We start from the raw sequence: 24,583 nt of genomic DNA, 5'->3' as shown, positions 1-24,583 counted from the left end.
CAAAGCAAAGAGCTGCACCTTCGGGTTCGCCTGGCCGAAGGTGGGGGGGGGGGGGGGGGGGGCCCTGAGCTTGGCCGCGTTCGAGGCTCCGGGTGCGTCCAGGCTCCTCGGACCGAGAGTGCTCAACCCGGGTCCCTCCTCCGCACCCTGCCCCGCAGGTGAGCGGCTGCGCCTCCCCACTGCTTCTCCTCCTCCCGCGCCTGGCTGGCGCTGAAAAGCTACCCACTTGCGTCGCTTCTCCTCCCCCTCCCCTCCCCCGCCTCCAGCTCTCCTCGGCCGCCCGCTGGGGGGGGGGGGGGGGGAGAACGGCGAGAAGGAGGTGGTGATTGAGGACTTTTTTTTCTTTTCCCAGAGCCTGTAGGACGAGTCCTAGTGCTGTGTGTGTGTGTGTGTGTGTGTGTGTGTGTGTGTGTGTGTGCGCGCGCGCGCGCGCGCGTGCGCGCGCCTAGAGGAAAAAATCAGGCAACTTGCTGAGAGAAGGAAGGACCCAGCGCTTCCTGTAACCCACGAAGAAGCACCCTTTGCCCGCGTGAAATTGACAAGAAATTCTGCTGAGAAGGTTTAACTTCAACATCTAAGTATCCCCTCTCTTGTCCCACACCCCCCAACCCCGACCTTCCTCTGCAAGTCTCTCCCCCCACCCTCTTTCCCGCCTCCCTCTCTCTCCCTCCCTCCCTCCCTTTGGCAGGGCTACGAAGATGAAAGAGAAGCCGCCGCAGCTGTGATCGACACCACATTGATAGATGCTCTGACAGGGCGGATGAGGCGGGAATTGGGGACAGAGAGAAGGAAAAGGGGAAAATATAACAGACATTGCTCAACTAAGAGAACGGAAACAAGAAGGACAAGGAAGAGAGTTGTGGGTTTCCGAAAATATAATGTCAAAGGACAAGAGAACGCATGCTAGCAAAAATTAAATCTCCAGGCTTCCCGAGAAAAATAGGACACAGAAGAAAAAAACTGAAGACTGGATCTTAATTACCGCCTTTTAAAACAAGATCTCTTTCAGTACATCCTCACCATGGGATGTACAGAGAAAGTTGTGCTAGGTTTCTCGTGGAATTTGGGAGATACACACCACCAGTGTATGGGAACCAAATAGAGAATGAAAAAACAACCCAAGGAGGGAGAGAGAAGGCAAAAGGACCCAGGAGTGCGATGCCAGTAGAGGGAGGGAGGACCGGGCAGTCTCTGGCACCTCGGACTGCGCACTCAAAGAGACCCTTGAAGATGCAAATCCGAATCCGACCTCAAAAATTCCCCAACCTCCACCATCTCTTTGATGCATTTTGTACAAGGACAGAACTTTTAAGGAGATGCTTTGTGAAAGTTACAGTATAAGTGAAGCTGAAGTTTGAAAACATGTTACATTTTGTTCCTTGGCTCTCAAACCCCCTCAGTTAAAAATCCAGGCAAAATTATTATACCCAATACACTAGCCATCTGTAAAACCTCAGAACAGTAAACAAGAAGCAGGGAGAAATGTGTCTCCATCTACCTTAAATTGAAAATAAGGAAAACACTACAGAATCAGACGTTAGCTCTATTTTATAGGAAACAGTCATGCAAGGATCCCTCTTTTCCCCGGGGGGGGGGGGGGGAATTGCAAGCTGCTGGACATTATATAAGTAAAGACCTTAACAGTGCTCAAAATGAGCACTTAAAACTTTGCCTACTGCTAACTACTTCCTAGGGATGGGAATTTACTAGGAAGCAATTTTTTAAAACTATCATTTAGAGGGTTCAGTTGGTCACATACAGCACTGTCAGTTGTCACACATATTCTATCCGCAGGGATTGGGGCAAAATTAAGGGGCTGGTGATGGGAGCCGGGAAGAGTAAAGCATTAAATACACTTTAAATGCTGACAATGCAAAGCCTTAGAGAAGAAAAACAAAAAGAATATTCTGCTGTTAAAATGTGTCTGTAAGATAATACTGAAAAGATTGGCAAGAAACCCATTTTTTAAATTGGTGGCAGTAGTGAACTTGTCTTGAAGTTATGTACCAATGTGAGTGCAAAGTACTAGGGCTGTAAACATGTAGCTATGACATTAATACCTTCTGTTCTAAAAGAAATATGGGAAAGCAAAGTCAAAAGTTCTCCCACAAATGTGCCAATTTGGCTGATAGGAAAAGAACTGGGAAATGCAAGTTTCACTAAAGTAGCCAGAGTAGAGGTTCCTTTGCATCAAAATGTTGAGGAGGGGCGGGGCGGGGGGGGGCCGCAGCACACAGAATGGCCAGAGGATATTTTCTGGAAGCCAAAAAGATATTAAGTGGCAACTCCTACATCTCCCTGTTTAAGTGTTACAACTAATTCGAATCCCATTTTCTCCTTCATGTTAATTATCTGGACTCCCGAAGTCATTTGGAGATCCCGTTCAGGTGTCCTGGGGATTAGAAGCTCGAGAAGATGGGGATTTGGGGAATAATAACTTGTGGGAACTGTTTACTTGAAGGGCCGAGGGTAGGTGGCTGTGTTTGGTACTTTTCGGTAACCCTCTCCTATGGAAACATTGTTTCTAACGAAATCACCGAGCGCTTTGCTCTGTTTATGTGGCTGTTTGTCCTCCCCGAGGCGTGCGGGTGTTGACTGTCCCTAGCGTTGTTGCTAATCTTGAGACGGGCTGTACTTAAAGGGGGCTTTACCAGAAAACATTCACCCAAGTATATTTGAAGCTTTGTCTGAGAAGGAGGTTGACATCTCCACGTGAAGTCTCTCTCTCCTGGGGCGGGTGGATGGGGGTTGGAAAGCAGGGGAACTCAGGAGGGGTGCAGTAACCCCGGCAAGAAGTTCCTTCTCCTCTAACAGGTTCGGTGATGTTGCAGGCAAAGGCATTTCTGTCGCCGGGAGGTCTTTTCTAATTCGTGTGGGGGCTGCTATTACATATGCAAGCCGCCGCTTTGGGTGCACAGTCCGGGATGTGGTGGGTGCGGCGCGGGAGAAACACCGCCGCCCGCCGCCCCCTTCCCTCGGATGTAGAGGCGGGTTGTTCGTGTGAACTCGAGCGAACGACTAGAGGTTGGCTGTTGCAGGTTCACTCCGTCAGGATGTGGGTTTCAGGGGGCGTTTTGATGTGATTTAATTCCGACCGTGAAACAATTGCTAGGGGCTGGCTGTATTGCTGTTGGTTTTTCCCCTCTTGGTGGCTTTGGTTGGTTTGGGTTTAGTTTGGGAGCGAACAGTGACTTGTTTTATATCAACACTTCCCTCGGTGCCGGGCGCCGTCGCCGGCGCTGCGCGTGGGGGACAAGGCGCCCACCCGGGGCCGGAACCGAGGAGAGGGGGGAGCGGAGACGGGCCTCGCAGTCCGCAGGGTAAACGCGGCCCAGGCCCCCGCGGGTGCAGACAGGGGAGCTAGAATGACCCCCACTCCCACCAGAGACCCCTCCCCCCTGGCGATTTTGCTGCCAAGCGGACTCAGCTACAGACACTCAAGTGAGTCCTTAATTACAGGGAGGAGAAAAAAAGCGCGGTGCCCTTCAGAGCCCTCTCCGCCCCCTCGGTCCTAACCCCCCCGCCCAGACTCCGGGTCTTCCCCTTTGTGTGGCCTGGAGTCTCTCCCGGCTACAACTTTGGTGGGATCCCAAAGGAAGGAGGTGGCGGGGGCCTACGGAAGAGGATGCTCGAGGGGAGAGCAAGGACGGGGAAGAAGTAGAAAACGAAAACTGTGATTCCAGGGACGGACGAACTCTGGCACCCTCGATTCCCCATCCTAGCTTCGCCAGGAGACTAAAGCTGTGGGCACCTTCAGTTTAACGGACTTGGCGGGGGCGGGGGGCGCGAGGTAAATGGCAGTTTGCATCCCAGGGGTTCTTCCGCCTCTTCTGGTCTCCTCCTCAGACCGACAAACCCAGCCCCCTGCCCCCCGGGTAACAACTCCTGGGACCGCGAAAGAGTCGTTCCCAAATTCGGGGCCAAATTTGGGACGTCGGGGTGGCAGCCTGGCGCCCGCACAGCCTCGTGGGGCCCGCCCACGGAGCACCCCGCGGCCGCCCGCGCGTCCAGCTCTCCGGTGGCTTCTCCCGCGCTCGTGCGGGTGCGGGCCGAGCTCGGCGTCCGCAGCTCGCTGGATTGGGGGGGGGGGGGCCGAGGCGCGCCGGTGCAGAGGGCCGGGTCGTGCCGAGGCCACATCCCATCCTCCTGTGTGGGACCAGCCGGCCCTCCGCCACCCGAGAAGCGAGAGCTCACGTCCCGGGGCCGTCCGGAGCGAGAGGAGTCAAGCTGGGGTGATCGCGGACAGGAACGAGGGGACGAGGAGCAGAATGGGCCAGAAAGAGCCCCGCCACGCGCCCTCGCGGCGGGGCTCCGCAATGGGAACCCCTGTCAACCGCCGCAGGGACCGGGGCTCCGGCGCAGAGGCACCGGCCGTACGTCTGGAAGGGGGAATCCCCAGGACGGAGTGGCATGGATGTGCGTGCTGGCATAAATGTGCAGAGGCCACAGGACGGCTCGCCTAGTGGGCTTGGCGTAAATGCTTTTCTCTCCGGTCTGAAAACTTTTCTCAGGCGCCTTAACTTGGCGTGGGGACCGGCCTGCGGCAGCGGCGGCCCGCCCCTTGGGCCCCTCCCCTCCACAGCTGGTCCCCTCCGCCCGCTCGAGCCGGGGACGCGCGCGGGAGACCAGCGCGGAGAGGCCGCCTCGCGCGCGCGAGCCGCGCCTTATATCCGCGGAGGGCGGCGCCTGCGCAAGGCCCGGCTCGGCGGCACGGCCTTTGAAGTCGTGGCGGCTGCCGCTTTCATCCTTTCTTTTTTCCCTTGCAGGCCCCTTTGTGTGACTAAATTTGGCAAGAATATGGATCCGAGCCAGTCTTTCCACGTGTGCTCCCAGCTCCCAGCTGAGAAGGCCAAGGGTTCTCTTCCGGGTAAGGAGACAGGGAGAAAGATCAAAGAGTTTGGGGAGCTGGATCTGAAATGTGAATTGAAAATAAAAATCAAGCCTGGACACATTCCAGTTTCTAAAGCAAAACCAACCCTCAGCAGAGGCCGTCTCGCTATGACTCCCCTTCTCCCTCCATTCCTTTTTACTCTTCTCTCCCTTTCTTTCCCCGCAACCGTTCTTGAGCACGTGGAATAAAATAAAGAGGACATAGGGAAACATTTAGTTCCTCCAGATTTTTGTCTTGCAGTAATTTTTATTAGGGAAAATATCTTGTTCATAATTACTGTTATGTGAAGCCGAATTTCTTGAGCCATAAATATTGTCTTATTGGCAGTATGCTTCACACTTTCTTCTGTGGCCACATTGGGAAGAGAACGTTGACAACACCTGTGTACATGTTCATCGTGCATGGTGCTTCTTTTGCTACACACGATATGATGCACTGCATAGTTTTTTCCCCACAGAAGTTAGAGCCTGCAAAAACAATGCTAATATTTTTTTTATCAGAGCACTATCTATCTGGGGTCTATGGTTTGAAATCCTCCTGTTGACAGACTTCTGAAATCTTTTCCTACAGGCCACTAGCTAGAAAGTTTGTCTTTATAGTTTAAAAAAAAACACAAGGCCCCTTTTGGAATACACTACTTGAGCAGTATTCTGTTGTTTTAGAAGCAACGCAGTATGAAGAGACTGCTTTGAAAGAGTGTAATGCGGGGTTGGAAATCCTGGTTCCGTGGTGGGCACCACGGCTGTCTTGCCATGCTGTGCTGACCTCAAGCAAGCCATTTCCGGTCTTTCTTTCTGCAGAATGGGTGTAATAATGGCCTACTTGACAAGATTGTTGTAAGAATTCAGTGAGGTAATGCATGTGAAAGTAGGAAGCAAAGATGATTCTTCAGGAGACCTGTAAGTTGCAACACGAAAACTTCTAAGGCACTAGGAGTCTCTACCACAGGAGTAAATGGGGATGGTTTCACACTTGCTCATCTACTGCTGTGGCCATCTCCATATCTGCAAGTTGTGTTACAAAGGCACCAAAATCATCGTAGCATTTGTTACCCCTGGAAGTGTGATGAGAGAAAAAACATTGCAGGGAGAGAATGTGATTTACCTCTGCCTCATGCTTGTGATGGGTTCCTAATGGATAGATAAGAGGATGTACACAAATGATACTGGGAATAGAATATTATTTTGGGAGGCATTTGACACAGCTCATAATAACTCTGAGACCTTAGTAGTATGATGGTCTATGAAAGGGTTAACATGTAGCACGCATAGATAAAACACTCAAAACAACAACATTAAGAACCCAGAGGGGAGTGACTAGAAAGGTGTGTAAGAGATGTTTCTTGGGACTGAGTAAATCCCATCAGAATTTGTTTCAGCATAGAATGTGATCACATAGCTCAGACTGAGGCATCTCAAGTTTACAAGGCAATAAAGGTTATGGCTAGAGCTGGGTGTGTAGCACTGAGGGCATTTAGCTGAGTGTGCTTCATTTGTGATCTTCCCTAACTTAAGATAGCCCCTCCGATGGAATCATTTCCTGGGCTCCACCTCCCAGTATAAGCTTTCCAGTGAGACCTGTGTACAGAGTGATGAAAGCAGGAGTAAGGGGGTGGTTTCCAGTGTTCTGGTTCTAGTCTCCTCCTACTGCGGCCCAAGGCTGCCCAGGTACGAGTCCTCCTGAGATGCTCTATCTCTTTGGGCTGCCTTCTGCTAGTAGCAACACTCAGATCTTGCAAATGGTGTTGAAGGAGCTCTATAGCAACAGGGGTGGGGGGGGGCGGGGGGCACTTATGTTCTTCGTTTCACCCTTCTTAACGGATGCAGCCATTTTGAAATTTATTTTTGGCTGGAAAAAGAACATGGACCAAGGCACTGAGGATTTTGTCTTGTTTTGGGGGGCAATGGGGAGGCCCTGAAAATACTTAAGGAAAACCTGGGGCCCTCTGTTGGAGAAAATAAACTCTCTGAATGGGGAGGCATGGTTAAAGGATTTTCTTATTTTTATAAATCTGTTTCCTCAGTGGATATGGTAATGAGGTGTTTCTTGAATCGAGGTAAATGCACCTCTTAAGATGGGTGGCCTCTGTAGTCTTTTCAGGCCTCCTGGGCTGTAGGAGCAGGGCCCTGGGCTCTGTCAGCATTGAGCTAGAGTCTAATCCCTGGTCTGAGGCGAGAAGCCAAAGCCACAGCCTTCTTGCCTGAAGGCAAGGGCAGTACCAACAGAGCCATATGGAGATTAATGAAGAACAAGGTCATTAGTCTCATTGTTTATCCAGTTACTCACAGCACAGATTTGTGTAAATTTCAGCTACTGTGGTTGCAGTCTGTCTTTGATGTGTGTAATCTATACATTTTAGTGCCCCAGGAAAGCGCCTGACAGGAACTACATCTGATGCCCAGAAAACACATCTACACAGGCACAGTGCAGCATGTTGAACAATTTTCTAGTGAGTTCCATCAAAGTAAATAAACCAACCTGGATGGTCAGGATGGTGCCTCCTTTTTATCATGATATAACTTTTAGGGGTCCTTGTGATTGATGTGTATTTGTTTCCACTTGAAATGGAGTACCTACTTAAAACCTTCATTTACCTCTCAGAGGAGAAGGGACTTGGCCTATATCACATTTGACCTTGGGGCATCTGGGTAGCTCAGTCGGGTTAAATGTTTGACTTCAGTTCAGGTCATGATCTCATGGTTCATGAGTTCAAGTCCCACATCAGGCTCTGTGCTGATCGCTTGGAGCCTGGAGCCTGCTTCTGATTCTCTGTCTCCCTCTCTTTCTCTGCCCCTCCCCTGCTCATTCTCTCTCTCTCTCTCTCTCTCTCTCTCTCTCTCTCTCTCTCTCTCTCTCTGTCTCTCTCTCTCTCTTTCTCTCTCTCTCTCTAAGAATACATAGACATTAACAAAATTAACAAAAACATTTGACCTTGAGGATACTTTCTTTTTTAAAGTACTTCTGTCCGTAAAAACAGACTCACTGAGTGGAGTTATCCAGGCTAATATATACATTTATCCAGAACACAGCTTCTAGTTTTTTAACTCTGTCTTGGGTGTGCAGCTATGCTTAAACTGAGAATTAACAATTATTGGAGTAATTCAGAAGGTAGGCTGAGCCAATGCAAATAGTTTAGGCTACAAAATTGTCATCTGGCTCAACTGAACACTTTTCTCTGGCAGAAATAAAGCTAATTTGCCTGATCTGAATTTGACTTTTAAAGGTCCTCTGATCCCCTCTGCCAATTACAGATCTCAAGCCCACTTCCCTTAGGTTAACTTGGCAGAAAGCAAGGGACAGAGATACATTACTATGCTATGAAGTTAGACAGTGATTTTTGACTGCCAGTTCAGATAACTGCACACAATCCCAAATATATTTTGAAGCTTGAATTATCCAGATATTTGACCTTTGCTGTGCAAATTCTCTGAATAATTTTTAGATTATTTTCCTTTGTATTGCAGGAACAGCAAATCTCCAGTGGCTGAGGCAAACAGACCTCGTACAATCTCTCTTGCACTCCTTCAGTAGCCTCCAGCTGGTTTCCGGCTCCCCTCTTGCTGTGTTCCATGCATGCCCTACAACAGTCCGTGCATCAGAGAGCAGTCAAAGTCATCCTTGAACAGTCCCTAGTGTGTGGAGGAAGCTCCCAAGTTGCCGTCAACGCACTCCTGACTTCCTCTCCTACTCCTTGTTCACTGCTCTCCAGTACCCGGCTCTCTGTGCAGTTCCTCCAGTGTGTAAAGTGTCTGTCTTTTATTTGCTGTTGACTCTGCCCAGAGACTCTTGGCCAGGTAGATATTTGCAGGACTCATTCTTCATGTTTCTGCTCAGCTGCCTACTCCTCACCTCCACTTCACCCCAATTCTGGGCACTATCTATTTTTTTACAGGCTTCATCTTTCTTCATCTATCACTTCCTGAAATATTTTTTAATATTTATTTTTTACCTTCTTGTCCCACCGGAATGTAAGTTCCATGAGAGTATTTGTTTTCTGATATTCCCCCTGCCTACAACAGCTCTTGGTACACAGAAAATATACTAGAAACGTGCTGCATGCTAAGTTAATACAGCTTTTGAACCCTCAGTTTCTTATCTGTAATGCTTCCTTTATGGAAGATTATGTATATTTGATCTAAAATTACCTGGTATATAGTATAAACGCTGAGTAAGTGGTAGCTATAGTTGTGTAGATTAGCACTGCCAACAGAAATATAGTGCAAGTCCCATATATAATTTTAAGAAGCTGGAAAGAAAAAGATTAAGTTAAATTAAAATTTGCTTAATTTTATTTATCTTATAAAAAATTTCTGTTCTTCCTTTTTTTTTTAATGTTTGTTTCTGAGAGAAAGAGAGACAGAGAGACAGAGTGCAAGCAGGGGAGGGGCAGAGAGAGAGAGAGAGAGAGAGAGAGAGACACAGAATGTGAAGCAGGCTCCAGGCTCTGAGCTGTCAGCAGAACCCGATGTGGGGCTCAAACCCACAAACCACGGGATCATGACCTGAGCTGAAGTCGGATGTTAACCGACTGAGCCACCCAGGCACACCCCCCCCCCAAATTTTTTTTTTTTTTTCATTTTAGAGAGAGAGAGAATGTGTGTGCATGGTGTGTACACTTAAGGAGGGGAGGGGCAGGGGGGAGAGAAACAGAGACAGAGAGAGACAGAGAGGAAGAATCTTAAACAGGCCCCACACTTAGCGTGGAGCCTGACGTGAGCCAATCCCGTGACCCTGGAATCATGACTGAGCCAACCAGGTGTCCCAAATTAATTTTAATAATGTATTTTATTTAACTCAAATATCCAAAATACTGCCATTAAAAAAATTTTTTTTTAATGTTTATTTATTCTTGAGGGAGAGAGAGAGCACACTAGCATGAGGAGTGGAGAGAGAGGGAGACACAGAATCCGAAGCAGGCCCCAGGCTCCCGGCTGTCAGCACAGAGCCCCACACGGGGCTGGAACTCATGAACTGTGAGATCATGACCTGAGCCGAAGGCAGACACTCAACCCACTGAGCCACCCAGACGCCCCTAAAATATTCCCACTTTAACACATAATCATTTTAAACACTTACTGATGAAAGATTTTACGTTCTCTATTTCATATTAACTTTTTGAAATTTGGTGTATTGTTTGCCCACAGCACTCTCAGTTCAGACCAACCACATTTTGAGGGCTCAGCAGCACACATGGCTAGAGGCTACTGTATCAGGCAGTTTTGCTGTATTTGGTCAACTCTTTAATGACAAGTGTGTGTCTGATTCATCTTGGTAGCTCCCTTGCTACAGTAATACCTCGCACACGCACACTTCCCTTAAAACAGTAGATGATGAAAGATGTGTCAAAGGATATTACATATCAAGTAATATTATTACAATGTATTGTTACATACTATTTTTCATGGCAAATACAGATTTTCAACTTTATTGGAGAGTGAAATAAGTCTGAACTACTTTGAGATTATAATCCTCACTTTAAATGCATTATAATAGTGCTTTGCACGTAATAGGGGCTCAGTAAATAGTTGTGGTTCAAGTATGTTGTTGAATTATTTCTTTGAGTATGTTTTCACTTCGAAATAGTGGATTCACCAGTGCGCTTTAGAAAATATGTAGGTTGAAGATTTCCTGTAGCGTTTCTTCTTGAATGACTTTCCCCTCCCTGGCCAAACTACTAAACTCAAAGTTCCCTACAGGTCATCTAGGATCAGAGGTTTCTCAGGAAATAGGTAGTATGGAGAGCTCTGGCTCCCACCCCAGATTTCATTTTCACCTATACTTCTAAACTACTTTTTGGTCATACATGGGCCAGGTAGTAAATCTCTGTCTTCTGCCTAGAGTTTTCAACCAAAATACTTTAATAAGGCATTAGTCTTAGGCTTAGGCAGACGCTTTATAGTTGCAAAATTGTTTCACCCATTTCAGACATTTAAACCTTGATGCAATAAAGAAAGTAAAATGAAATTATTTTGCCAGCAAGAAGATCACTAAAAATATATTCAAGATATTGTCATTGAGATGTTCATAGAGACGAAAGATCTGGTTGTTTGAACTAGGGGATTTGTTAAATACATTCTAAAAAGCCATACGGTGGAGGCTATGCGGATACGAAAATGGTGCCATATTTTTATTCGCTTGAAGAAAAGATATTAGTATTATGTTAAGTGGAAAAAGCAGATTATGAAAGAACAAGTACAATCCTGCCTCATTGAAAAAGAAAAAATCCCCTTCACGTTAGCATTTATTAGCACATAAGCTCTATGAGGGCAAGGGCACTGCCTTGTTTACTACAGTATACCCAGTACCTAGAACTTCTCCTGCTACAAACTGGGCACTTGGTCAATATCTATTCAATATCTCTAGGAGGATAGACACTAATATACTGACAGTAGTTTTCTCTGAATAGTGGAGACTTGGGTGGTGTTTAGTTTCATCTTTGTGCTTTTAAAAACATTTATATGCAATGAATCAAGATGAAGATTTTAAAAAGTTAAAATGTAATGTGATAAAAAAGATTTAAGGGCTCCTGGGTGGCTCAGTCGGTTGAGCCTCCGACTTTGGCTCAGGTCACGATCTCACGGTCTGTGAGTTCGAGCCCCACATCAGGCTCTGTGCTGACAGCTCAGAGCCTGGAGCCCGCTTTGCATCCTGTGTCTCCCTCTCTCTCTGCCCCTCCCCCACTCATTCTCTCTCTCTCTCTCTCTCTCTCTCTCTCTCTCTCAAAAATAAATTTTAAAAAAACATTAAAAAAAGATTTAAAAAATAAAAGAGCTGATGCTAGGGAATTTCGACAATAAGAACAGCCATAATCTAAAGAAATAAATCACCAAGGAAAAGAAGAGGATGAAGACATCAGTGGCAGTGTTGGAGCCACTGCATCAGAGCAGACACGATTTCAGGACAAACTGAAATTGTGAGCATGCAGAAGTTAATACAGACGGGCTCTGACCATTTATAGCAATTTTTTAAAAAGGCTTTTTTTACTTTTAAGGCAAAATTTAAACAGTGAAATGCGAAGTTTCTAAGTGTACAATTAATTCAAGGATTTTAAAAACATTTCACTACATGTGTTAACAGAACGAGTATCCCTTCCATGCACTAAAAGAGCACTGTACTGAATGCAGTTTGCAAGTACTTTGTAGAAACATCTTTATTACAAGTTTTGGTAAATACATACACCTGTGAAACAATCACTCCAGTAAAATTACAGAATACTTCAGCTACTCTGGACATTCCCCTAGAGAATGAACTTATTTTGTTATTTGGGGTTTTAAAATATTTATTTTAAAAGTTTATTTATTTTGAGAGAGAGAGTGAGCATACATGCGGAAGGGGCAGAAAGAGAGGGAGAGAGAGAGAATCCCAAGCAGGATCCGCACTGTCAACACAGAGTTTGATGGTTGTTCCCAACTCACTAACTGTGAGATAATGACCTGAGTTGAAATCAGGTCAGTCAACCGACTGAACCACCCAGATGTCCTGAGAATGAACTTACTTGGAAGTAAATTTTAAGCTACATTTTTGGTGAAATGTCATGTGTTGTTAGATTGTTCTTTTCCTACTGGCTGCTTTGGATTAAAATACACCTTTCCAGAAAATATGCCAATAATGTACTTTATATAGGAAGGGCAGAAATGGAACTCATAGTATCAGGTTAGCTATTAAAATGCTGAATTGGAACACCAGCCAGGTAAATTCAGTGAAATACTGCAAATTGTTTTTCAGTGTAATAGATGAAATGATGTCTGTGGTCCCAACAAACCTCAGAAGAGGTCTTGGTTGCTCCAGACAAGGATTTTTGGGGGGAGGAGCTTTAGGGGGTAAACTGAGAAGGAAGTGATGGGGTGATTTCCAGAGACAGCTGCATCCCAGAGACTTGGGAACGTGAGGCTCTTTGGTGGCTGTAGACACACAGGAGAGCAATATAGTGGATTTGTTCATGCCCCCAGTGCATGCCTCGTGAGCTCAGCATTCCTCTGAGCTCTGTCTGATCTAGTCCACTGCACACACACACACTTGAACACAGCAAACAGGAGGGTCTTCTGGCTGCAACACAAAATTGTGCTTAATGTGAAGAAGAAGAAGAAAAAAAGTATTTCCTGGATTTCTCTTATGGGGAAGTGTTAACAAATACAGACGGGATGTAGTCTGATGTTTTTTCCCCTTATTGTGAAATAGTTGACGTTCTTGTCTTTTCTCTGTCTCTCTGTCTCTCTGTCTCTAACATGAAGATAAACCTGAACTTCCAGGAAGGGGAAAATTTAATCAACTTAAATATGGGTTTCCAGAACAATCTGATCAGTAAGCAGGTCAGAACTGTCCAAAAGAGGACTGTGGAATGGATTGCAGGATGGTTCAGATCAGATGATTTCTTAGCCAAGTGTCAGAACTTCTTGGATTGCTATCCTGATAGTCCAGAAAGACATTGCATGCTGTGAGAGAAACAAAAACAGTAATGTGAAAACAACACTCCGAATTTACTCCGAGTATGGACCACAAAACACTCCCAAGCAGCTGTGTTGCTCCCTGAGACCTTTCATCTGTCCCCCTTTCTTCACGGACCCTGCAGCATGTGGGGTGTGAAATCACCTGATAAACTGTTTCCACTGGTGAGCTATGAGAATTTCATAGTTAGACCCCTGAAAATGAAGGGAATTAAGAACTGATGGGAAAGATGATTTGGTGCCCAAGGTGGTGAATTGGTCACTAGACAGACTCACCTAGGTAAGAAACACCTTTGCATGGTGGCTATGTAGGTAAGAAATAATAAGTAAGCTGAAAAGTAAGATAATAAAAAAGATTCATTTCCATGAGAAGGCCAGGTGGACAGAGAGCAGTAATCAAAGTTAAATTATAATCTGAGAAAAAGGAGCAGGAGAGGAGGTTTGCTTAATGACTAAATATTTTCTTTTGTCTCTCCCCTTCGCTTGTAAACCAAGGTGGTATTTATTTGTTTGCTTGTTTTCCAGGCAAGAACCAATGCTTTATAATTAATTATATTCATAAGTCCAACAATAGTAACAGCAAAAATGATTTTCAAATGATAATCATTGTCATTGTATCTGGTTTTTTTTATTACTAAAAGAAAAAAATGTTGAAAATCAAATGGACATTGTACATTAGGTACTGTGAGTAGGTACTGTGAGTATTCCACTTTCTATGGTTGATTAAAAAAACCTATTCTGTTTCACGTAATGCTTCAAGTAAATTATATTTTCTGCCTCTCACATTCGAATACAAGACTGTTATCTTAGGGTTCCCAGCACTATGGAAGAAATATTTCATGGAAATAACTCTATTTTAGCTGTACTGTCTCTTTTCTGTTCCCTTTTTACTGAAGGGGGAAAAAAGGAGAAGAAAAAGAAATAAAACAACAATAATTATATTTCTAGCCTAAGACTATGATCCTTTGAATAAAACTGCCCTCACTTTTGGTTATGCAGGAAGGGTAAGTGATACCCTATTTTCTCATAGTTTCTTCTGGTCTTAGTAAAGATGAAAGAGGAATTTACAATCAAATAAAAATGATACTGCAGACATTACAACTAATTTATACAGTTAAAAACTCAGGATTGTATTCAGATCAACATGATACAGAATTTAATTTAAAAGGAAAGAGGGGGCAACTTCTCTTTTCTTTTTATTTTGGTAACTCAATTCACATTGTACATGAGTCAATAATTATGTTCTCACTGAGAACACTAATGACTATGACTTTGTGTTCATTATGTTGATAACTGAATTTAAATGGAACCAACTCCATCATCAGGTTGGAGATAATTCAGAAGTACTGCTTTCTGCGCTTTTTCTTCTACTATCTCCTTTTTTCTATCTTCCAGATCATTGGTGCCTCATCAGAGGAAAAGAGAGAAGGAAAAACTTACTGACTTATGTATTACAAGTCACTACAGAAACTACATATGCAAAATTTTCATGATCTACACATATTATAGTTTATAAGCCAATATTTTGTTCAGGTAAAAAGTAAAGCATAAATTAAACCAATCATTAAATATCTTAGGCGAAAGAGAAAAGAAGCTGTTGTGTTGGGTATTTTGGGGGGTGGGAGGTATGGTGGGTTTTTTTTTTGTTTGTTTGTTTGTTTTTTGCCTGAATTAATCCGTTAATCAATTGAACAGAACTAATATTCAATTATATGTTATTTTGTCGGGGAAAAAAATCAGATATTTCTTTAGGTTCCAAACAATGCAAATATTACCACACAAAGAAGGTAGAAGATATAAATACAATCCTCTTCTCTCATTCTTTCTTGAACACACTCCAGACATGATTTTAGTCTCAGCTCTCCACCAAAATTGCTAAATCTGATGGTCAGTTTTCAGTCTCTTTGTTGGACCCATGGTCAGTATTTGTCACAGTTCATCACTCTTCAAACGCTTTCTTCACTTGCTTCCAGGATGTCATCAGCTTCTGGTTCTTTCCTGGTCTCCTGGGCCACCCCTCAGTCACTTTTGCTTGTTCCCCATCTTGTCCCTGACTTGTAGTTGGTGGAGAGAGGGGCTTTGACCCAGACTCTCAGCCCCTCTCTTCTGTCTATTCATTGAGGACCTCATCCAGTCTCAAGCCCTTACATACAATGTAGATGCTAACAACGCCCAGAATTAAATCTCTCCCGTAGACTGAGCCCCTGACTCACAGACTTGCATATCCAACTGCTTACAGACCTCTCCATTTGGATGTCTGCTAGTTATAACATATTCAACATCTAGCTTCTGATCTTCTCCCAAGTCTACTCCTCCGTAGTGTCCTCTATCTCAGGAAATGGCAGGTCTACTCTTATGCCACTCAGGCTAAAAGCCTCAGAGCCATCATTAACCCTTCTCTTTTCTCTGACTCCCTGCATCTAATCTAGCTACAAATCCTTTACCTGTAAAATATACCCAGAGCCAACTACTCACCAACCCAGTTCAAGCTGCTATCATCTTTCATCTGGATTTTAACAATAGCTTCCTAAATGAGCCCCTTGTTTCTGCCTTTGTCACACTTGCCTACTATCTGTGAAGCTGCCAAAGTGATCCCCTTAAACCTCAGTCAGTTCAGATCTTTCTTCTGCTCAGCGTGCTCTAGTAGCTTACCATTCGTAACGGCCTACACGACCCTATATGATCTGCACCCACCTTGGACTTTATGGTCTCACTCCTCCTGTTCTTCCCCTTGCTTGCTCTGGACCAGCCTTGCCACTTTCCTTGCTGTTTCTGCCCCAGGATCTTTACACAAGCTATTTCCTCTCTAATATTCTTCCTCTAGATCTTTGCATGGCTTACTCTCTCACCTTCTCTGGGTCTTTCCAAATATCCCTTGTCAGTAAGGTCTTCTCTGATCACCCTACTTAAAATGATAACCTCCCCCTTCCCCTCCCCACCACAGACACTGGTAGTCCCTGTCCTCCTTGCCTGTGTTATTTGTAGTACTTATTGCCAGCTGACATCCTGTACCTATTATTTATTTATTTATTGGCTATCTTCCCCACTTAGAATGTAGTTTCCTGAAGGGAAAGGATTTTTGTGTTTCTTTCACTGCTATATCTCAAGGCACCTATAACAATTTCTTATATGTAGAAAAAGTCCAATAAATATTTCTTGAATGAAAGAATATCTTAAAAAATATCTATGCACAGCTTGGTAGCACATGGTACCTGTATACTTTATCTATTATAATAGTTGTGAGCTATGGATGGGTGAATTGTTTGGTATTTGTAAAAAAAAAAAAAACCCATATTTTATCATTTATTTATTTATTTTATTTTATTTTTAAAGTTATTTTTATTTATTTGTTTTTAAATTTTTTTTTCAACGTTTATTTATTTTTGGGACAGAGAGAGACAGAGCATGAACAGGGGAGGGGCAGAGAGAGAGGGAGACACAGAATCGGAAACAGGCTCCAGGCTCTGAGCCATCAGCCCAGAGCCCGACGCGGGGCTGGAACTCACGGAGCGCGAGATCGTGACCTGGCTGAAGTCGGACGCTCAACCGACTGCGCCACCCAGGCGCCCCAGTTTTTAAAGTTTATTTATTTTGAGAGAGAGAGAGAGAAACAAATTTAGCAGGGAAGAGCAGAAACAGAAGGGGTGAGAGAGACTCACAAGCAGACTCCGTGCTATCAGCACAAAGCCAGATGCAGGGCTTGAACTCACCAACCGTGAAATCACGACCTGAGCCAAAACCAGGAGTCAGACACTTAACTGAGCCACTCAGGCACCCCAATAAACCATATTTTAAATGAAGCTATTTAAAATAGCTTCAGGGAAGCTATTACTTGGAAGAATTTGATGATTCTTTTATAAGGTAAAAAATTCCTTTTTTAAAATGACCATTTATTCATTTGTCTCTGTGGTCAATTTCATTCTAATGGCTTGCTTGCCTAGAGAAGAATCCTTTTTTTTTCTTAAAGCTGTTCTTTGGTTTTTTTAATGTTTATTTATTTATTTTGAGAGAGAGAGAAAGCACACTCGCGCACACAGGTGCATGGAAGTGGGGGAGGGGCAGAGAGAGAGAGGGAAAGAGAGAATCCCAAGCAGGTTCCAGTCAATGCAGAACCCGTCGTGGGGCTCCATCTCACGAATTGTGAGATCGTGACCTGAGCTGAGATCAAGAGTGGGACGCTTAACTGCCTGAGCCACCCAACTCTGTTGGGCAAGCAGATATGATGAGGCTATTTCGAACTGACAGGAAGGAAGGTAAATTTAAATTTTAAAATATTTAAAAAGGTCTGTTTTTCAGTGGTCTGGCTTGGGCTAGACTTTATCGTTCCTGTGCTGCTCCTGTCCAAACATTTCCCGGGGTGCTGGAGCCCTTGGTTGGTTATATGGAGGAAGATTTTTGAGTGATTGATAGGCTCAGAATAATTTCCCTTGACTCAAATAATGAGAAAGCTATTTCCTTTTCTATTCTCTTTCAATCTCAGTTTAGTATCTAGCAGCATCTGTGGGACCCCACCCATATCTCTTTACCTTTATCAAATCAAGGCACTCCTGCCAGACTTGTAGTTGTAGCATTAGTGTATTCTTTGGGTGAGGTCTTCTCTTTCCTCTGGGGTCTTCTTTGATGCCCACAAAGTAGCCCAGGATTGCTGGGGAGTTAAGGTCCCTGGGATCAGCCTTCAACAATGGTTGGTGTATAAATACCCCAGCTCCCTCATGCTTTGTGTGGGCTAATTCTGAGGTGTGTTCTGTGCGGGCTCCCAGAGTTTCCCCAGAGGGATTAACTTTCAGTTGCCCAGAGTGATTGCTGGCTTGATAACACAGCAAGTATTGGCTTCCTTCCCTTTTCTATCTCATTTCCCAACTCCCTTATTTGTATTCTAATGTTTCCTTCACGTTTTGAAGTGAACTACTTGCAACTGAGTTCTTTTTACAGGGTTTGCTTCTGGAGAAATCCAAACTAAAACAGTACTGGCAAGGCTTTAGCTACTCCTAGTGCCTATAGAGTTTCCTTTTGACCAGAGGGCTAGTTCAGGCCTCAGGCTAGAAACCTTGGGTTATTGAAAGCATCTTGCTAGACTTACTGGCAGTGGTTCTGTTTTCATTATACTTATTTTTCAGTTACCTTCCATTTACTGTGATAATGATTTTCCATTTACTATTATGATATAAATGGATCCATTTTTTAAAAAATGTTTGTTTATTTTTGAGAGAGAGCGAGCGAGCGAGCGAGCGCATGCACGTTAGGGAGGGGCAGAGAGGAAGAGGGAGACAGAGAATCCGAAACAGGCTTCACGCTGTCAGCGCAGAGTCCAATGTGGGGCTTGAACTCAGGAGCCATGAGATCATGACCTGAGCCAAAGTCGACCGCTTAACCCACTGAGCCACCCAGGGGCCCCTAAATGGATCCATTTAAATTTAAAAGGGGAATTGGTTTAAATACAATGTTTATTAAATAATAGGATAGTCGCAAAGGGATTTGACAAAAGTTATGGACATAAATAGCTGAGGTTTGGGGGACATGTTGCTATGGGTTCCTGAGCTAGCTTTGTGGGATTTTTGGGGGAACCAGAGAGTTTCCCACTATGCTTTCTGTGCACCTTCACAAAACAGCAAGCAGTAATAAATACCAGTAATGTTATTTTATGCTATATTCCCTATAAAGTTGGTATCTCCCGTTATGACTGTAAATGCTTGAACATATTAAATAAATTTGTTTCATTGATATAATTTTTAAACTTTTTTAAAGTTTATTTGTTTATTTTGAGAGAGAGGAGAGCATGTGCACGAGTGGGAGAGGGGCAGAGAGAGAAGAGAGAGAGAATCCCAACCAGGCTGTATGTTGTCAGTGAGGAGCCTGATGCTGGGCTCAAACTCAAGAACTGTGAGATCATAACCTTAGCCGAAACCAAGACTTGGATGCTTAACCAATTGAGCACCCAAGACACCTCTCATTTATATAATTTTTAAATGTTTCCTTTTCAAATATTGTACCTTCTTCTTCCTCCCTTGACCACTCATCTCTTTTCTAGGAACAGAAGGAAGTAACAATCACCCATAATCTCAACACCCAGAAATAAGTACTGTTGGCATTGTGTTATATTTCCTTCCTGTCCTTTTCTAATGATGTATATAAATGATGTGCTGAACCCATTCCAGTTAAATTCCCTGATGACCACTAAGAACAAAGCTTGTTTTCACTTGAGTCAAATTACTTGTTCCCTCCACAGCATTTAACACTGCTGATCCTTCTTGAACATCTGTCCTGCCTTACTGACTGTGACACCACTCTCCTTTCTCCCCTTCTAGGTCTCCTCCTTCTCCATTTCTTTATAAAGGCTCCCATGCCTACTTGTTTCTTTTTCTTTTTAAAAAATGTTTTAATGATTATTTATTTTGAGACAGAGAGAGAGGGGGAGAGGCAGACAGAGGGGGAAATAGAGGATCCATAATGGGCTTTGCACTGACAGCAGAGAGCCTGATACGGGGCTTGAACTCATGAGCTGTGAGATTATGACCTGAGCCAACATTGGACATTTAATGGACTGAGCCATCCAGGTGCCCCGACTACTTGTTTCTTAAATACAGGCCTTCCTCTGGTTGTTCCTGACAATCTCACCATCACACGAAATTTACTCCAAATCCCTCACCTCAACCCCAGATCCAGGACATCCTGGACATTCCTGGCTGTCCCATGGCCACATCAACTCATCATGTCCAAAATTATACTCCTACTTTCCTCCCACAAACCCATGTTTCTTCTGTATTTCCAAACTCATCAATTTAAGCCCAAATCAAGGTGTTATCCTTGACTCCTCCCTCTTAGTCACCCTTGGATTGATGAGAACCTAAGTGCCCTCCCTTCCACCCCTTGTTGCTGCCCGCCCTGTTCCTGGCTCTTACCCTCTCCGAAAGAACTGCCCCAGTCTCTTGGGGAGTCTCCCAGCCCTTAGCTACCCCATCTACTACCTTATACCCAAAGTGATTTTTTGGTACAGAAACTGATCATGACAGTTTTTTTGCTTAAAACACTTAAGTGAAAAGCCCAGGTCTATGATAAAACACTTAAGTGTTACCTCTACAGAATGAGGGTAAGAGCATGTATTTTTTATTCTATGCACTTCTTTTACTACTTGGTTTTTCTTTAACAGTGAACATATTTTTTCCCCAATTAGCACAAATAAAGATAAAGATTTTCAAGAGAAAAACATGTTCAAGGAACACCTCCTGTTGCTTACAGCAGGGGACTAAAAAGTCGTTGAGCTCCCTGTTTGACTCTCCCTAAGGCTTTCATTTCCCACACCATGGTCGTATGCTCTATGACCCAGGTTTATACAGTAGGCTCCAGGCATTCTGAATTACGTGCAGCTTTCCAGGCGTTTGGTCATGTGGTTTCCTCCACCAGCAACGCCTTTCTAGTCTTCACCACTTGCCCTGTGCCTGAATGTCCTTCAGGACTCAGGTTGTGTCACCTCTTCCGTGAAGGACTCCAGGCCACTCCCCCAGAAGGCTACAGAGGTAGCAGAGAGTTGGTTCCTCCCTGGAGTTGATATTCCAGCAGTGGGAAGCAAACATGCAGATACAGAAAAACAGCTTGGTGAGGTGTGTGCAACAGTGGGCAGGCCTGCCAGCACATGGTGCACTTAAAGGGTACATGAAACTGTTTGCAAAGTGTATTTGCAAATACAAAGCTGTAATCATATTATTATGTCTACACCTAGCGCTGTAGCACTTACAGATAAATGGGAACCACACTTGGTCAGGTTGCTAATGGGAAGTTGAAGGCTTCCTGCTGAACAAACAATGTTACTTTTCGCTATTGAGGATTTGGGCCACACGGTACTTTGATCTAAAAATTTTAGTAGATAAAGAATGAATATTTATTGTTTTTACGAGCATTGTTTTGTATAAAACAAATTTGGGGGAGTGGAAAGGAATAAATATTTGGGACAGCAAACATTTAAATGCCAGCAGTTAATTTACTTTCTTACCTTGATTTACAATGGTAACATTTGGGTGGAGAGCTGAAAAGAAGGAACACTCTTCTGTTCTTGTTTTATTTAGAATTTCCAAAGTCTAAAGAATGTTTTTATTGCAAGTACATAAAATAATGAAACAAACAAACAAACAAACCCCAAGGATTTAGATGCCATTAGAGAAGCTTAACCTTAGGGTGTTAAATGAGCAAAGGATACTCTAGCAGGTTTCTTTTGGATCTTTTCCTTTTTTTTTTTTTCTTTTTAAATACCTTCTAACTTCAAATTTGTTTTTCTAAGGAAAAGGGGGGAAAAGAGTGTTAAACGGCGGGGGGCAACAGTTAAAAGAAACTAGAACTCCAGGCGAGTAGACGCAGGACCCCACAAAGTGAGTGAGCAGACCCGACTGATGGTGGGTGGATTGAGGTGAAGGACACAGTAGGTGTCTCATAGGCTAGAGGATTTTATTTGGATGACCCGGATAGCTCATCTAATACAGCATGGACGTCTCTGTCCTTTGCCTGCATGGATCCAGCCTGCATGACTAAACAACCACCAGCTCCAGAGTCTTAGAAACCTAAAATCCTAAAATCACATTTAGAGCTGGTGTGCTGTTTAACAAGGGTCATCTAGAGGGAAAGCAACTGATAGGCTCAGGAGGTACTGATGCTGGCTCTTAATGTTTCAAACATACCATTTGCCTTGATCAGATGTTATTTTCGGGAAAGAAAATAGTCTTGTCTCTGGGACTCTGCGACACTAAAAATTGTTCTGAGCTTTAAAACTACTCCAAAGTTTCATAATCTCCACAAGCGTTCAAAGGGCAGAAAACCCCCACAGCTTGTGTTTTTCCGGGCCTATTATTTTATTTCAAATTTGATTTTCTTTCTGTTTTATGTGTTTTACATCATGATCACAAGCAAAATGGTGTAGCTATGGCAATGCTTATAGAATTTGTGTGTCCTGCTCGGGGCCTACTGCTGTGGGCGGTGTGGGTGTTGGTGTCGCACACTCGAGAGCAAGGAGGAAGGTGACATCAAAGAGCTTGAAGACTGAGCACATTTACTTTTCTGATTCAAATTACTTTGTTTGGAAAAGAGTAAACACAATTACCTTAACAACTGAGCTGGGAGGCTTTGAGGGTTGAACACAACCTTGTTTTCCTAGGGAGAGGGTGGGGACTGCTGAGGATGGGGGAGAGGGGCCTCAAGAACCAGGTGGTTTTATTCGTTTTCACTTTCTTCTCCGAAATGCGTTTGGGTAGTAACAGGGCATTTGATTTTCTTATAAAATTGACTTTGCTTATTTTCCTTATTTAGAATGGAATTAGCGTTCATTATAAAATAATTAGGCCAATGGAGAAAGCCCACAAAATTCTGTCACCGAGCCTCTTCCTACATTTGTACCCTCAGCCAACAGTTCCCCTGCACATATCCATGTAGCAACACCAGCCCCGCCCCCCCCCCCCCATGATGGCATGTTATTCATTGTTTCATTGTTTCCTTTTTTTCCATAGGGGATCCCAGAGGGCTTTCACCCCCAGCTCCTGTAGAGCATCTGTGGCCTAGTATTCCACTACATGGGTGTTACCTAGTTTATTTAACCTGTCTTCCTCTGGTAATTTCTAAGATTTGCTACCAAAATATTGGTATTTTGCTACCAATACCAACACGGCCATTAATATTCTTGTAGTTGTGGGATCGTGCAAATGGGACAGTGTACCTGGAGGGTGAATAGCTAGAACTGGAATTGCTGGGTCAGGAGGTATGAGCACTGGTGGCTTTGTTTGGAATTGTGTTGCCTGCCTCCAGAAACAATCATACCAATTTATACTCATGCCAGCCATGGATGAGAATACCTGTTTCCTCACATCTTTGGGAACACAGTGTGATGTCTAACTTCTGGGTCTTTGCCAGTTTGGAAGGCAAAATTGTGCCTTAGTGTGTAGTTTAATGTGTACTTATCTTGTTAGTAAGGGTGAACGTCTTTGCTTAAGTTTAAAGAGCTGTTTGTATTTCTTATTTTGTAAACTGTATTTTTCCTATCCTTTGTCCACTTTTCTATTGGGTTTTATTCTTTTTCTTACTGATTTCTTATAGATCTTTATGTATTAATAATGCTAGTCTTTTTTTCTGAGATATGAATCACAAACATATTTACCAGTTCACTGTTTGTATTTTATTTTATTTAGTCTCCTCACTCCTCACCCTGTGCAGAAAGTTTTTATTTTTATGTAGTCAAATATCCAGGTCTTTATCTTTTTGACTGAAAGGTTTTATTTTATACAGGAGGCTTTTCTCAAAATAGGTTATTTTTAAAAATCCTTCTAGGTTTTCCTCTATTTGCATATGAATTCATATTTGATACATCTGGGAACTTATTTTTGGTGAGGCGTACAAAGTAGAAGACCAGCCTTACTGATATTTTCCACATGGCCACCCGTTTGCCTCAATACCATTTATTGAACAACATCTTTACATTAATGTTCTAAAAAATTAGTGCTGTATATTAAATTACCTCGAGCATTTGTCTTTTATGAACATTCTGTTTTATTCCATTGATTAGTATGAAGAGTCATGCACTAGTACCACTTTGTTTTATTTATTTCTTTTTTTGATGTGAAATTTATTGTCAAATTGGTTTCCATACAACACCCAGTGCTCATCCCAAAAGGTGCCCTCCTGAATACCCATCCCCCACCCTCCCCTCCCTCCCCTCCCCCATCAGTACCACTTTGTTTACAAACTATAGCTTTATGATGTATTTTAAAATATGCCTCGCCAACCAACGGAATGGGAAAAGATATTTGCAAATGACATATCGGACAAAGGGCTAGTATCCAAAATCTATAAAGAGCTCACCAAACTCCACACCAGAAAAACAAATAACCCAGTGAAGAAATGGGCAGCAAACATGATTAGACACTTCTCTAAAGAAGACATCCGATGACCAACAGGCACATGAAAAGATGCTCAACGTTGCTCCTTATCAGGGAAATACAAATCAAAGCCACACTCAGATATCACCTCACGCCAGTCAGAGTGGCCAAAATGAACAAATCAGGAGACTATAGATGCTGGAGAGGATGTGGAGAAAAGGAACCCTCTTGCACTGTTGGTGGGAATGCAAACTGGTGCAGCCGCTCTGGAAAACAGTGTGGAGGTTCCTCAAAAAGTTAAAAATAGGTCTACCCTATGACCCAGCAATAGCACTGCTAGGAATTTACCCAAGGGATACAGGAGTACTGATGCATAGGGGCACTTGTATCCCAATGTT

The 24,583-nt window shown here is 43.7% G+C and overlaps 1 protein-coding gene across 6 annotated transcripts in view; it reads left to right on the top strand.

The window, feature by feature from the left end:
- Nucleotides 1-116: 116 nt before the first annotated feature.
- The window catches only part of LOC121031475 (uncharacterized), a 47,206-nt gene continuing 22,739 nt past the window's right edge, over nucleotides 117-24,583 (top strand). The window contains exons 1-3 of one of the 6 annotated variants that reach the window (XR_005790729.1): nucleotides 117-3,441; nucleotides 4,767-4,867; nucleotides 5,692-5,790. Coding sequence is in view for 1 of the 6 variants with exons in the window: in XM_040476615.1 (XP_040332549.1) it covers nucleotides 4,798-4,867 (70 nt within the window). In the remaining 5 variants the exon portion in view is untranslated. Of the gene's footprint in view, nucleotides 3,442-3,486; nucleotides 4,374-4,766; nucleotides 4,868-5,691; nucleotides 5,791-24,583 lie in introns of those variants that run through there. The other 5 variants (XR_005790730.1, XR_005790733.1, XR_005790728.1 and 2 more) reach the window with 5 other exon arrangements.

The sequence above is a fragment of the Herpailurus yagouaroundi genome, unplaced genomic scaffold, assembly GCF_014898765.1.
Source record: "Herpailurus yagouaroundi ecotype Mexico unplaced genomic scaffold, PumYag 28, whole genome shotgun sequence".
Classification (NCBI taxonomy): domain Eukaryota; kingdom Metazoa; phylum Chordata; class Mammalia; order Carnivora; family Felidae; genus Herpailurus; species Herpailurus yagouaroundi.
This window is presented reverse-complemented; position numbering and strand designations above follow the sequence as displayed.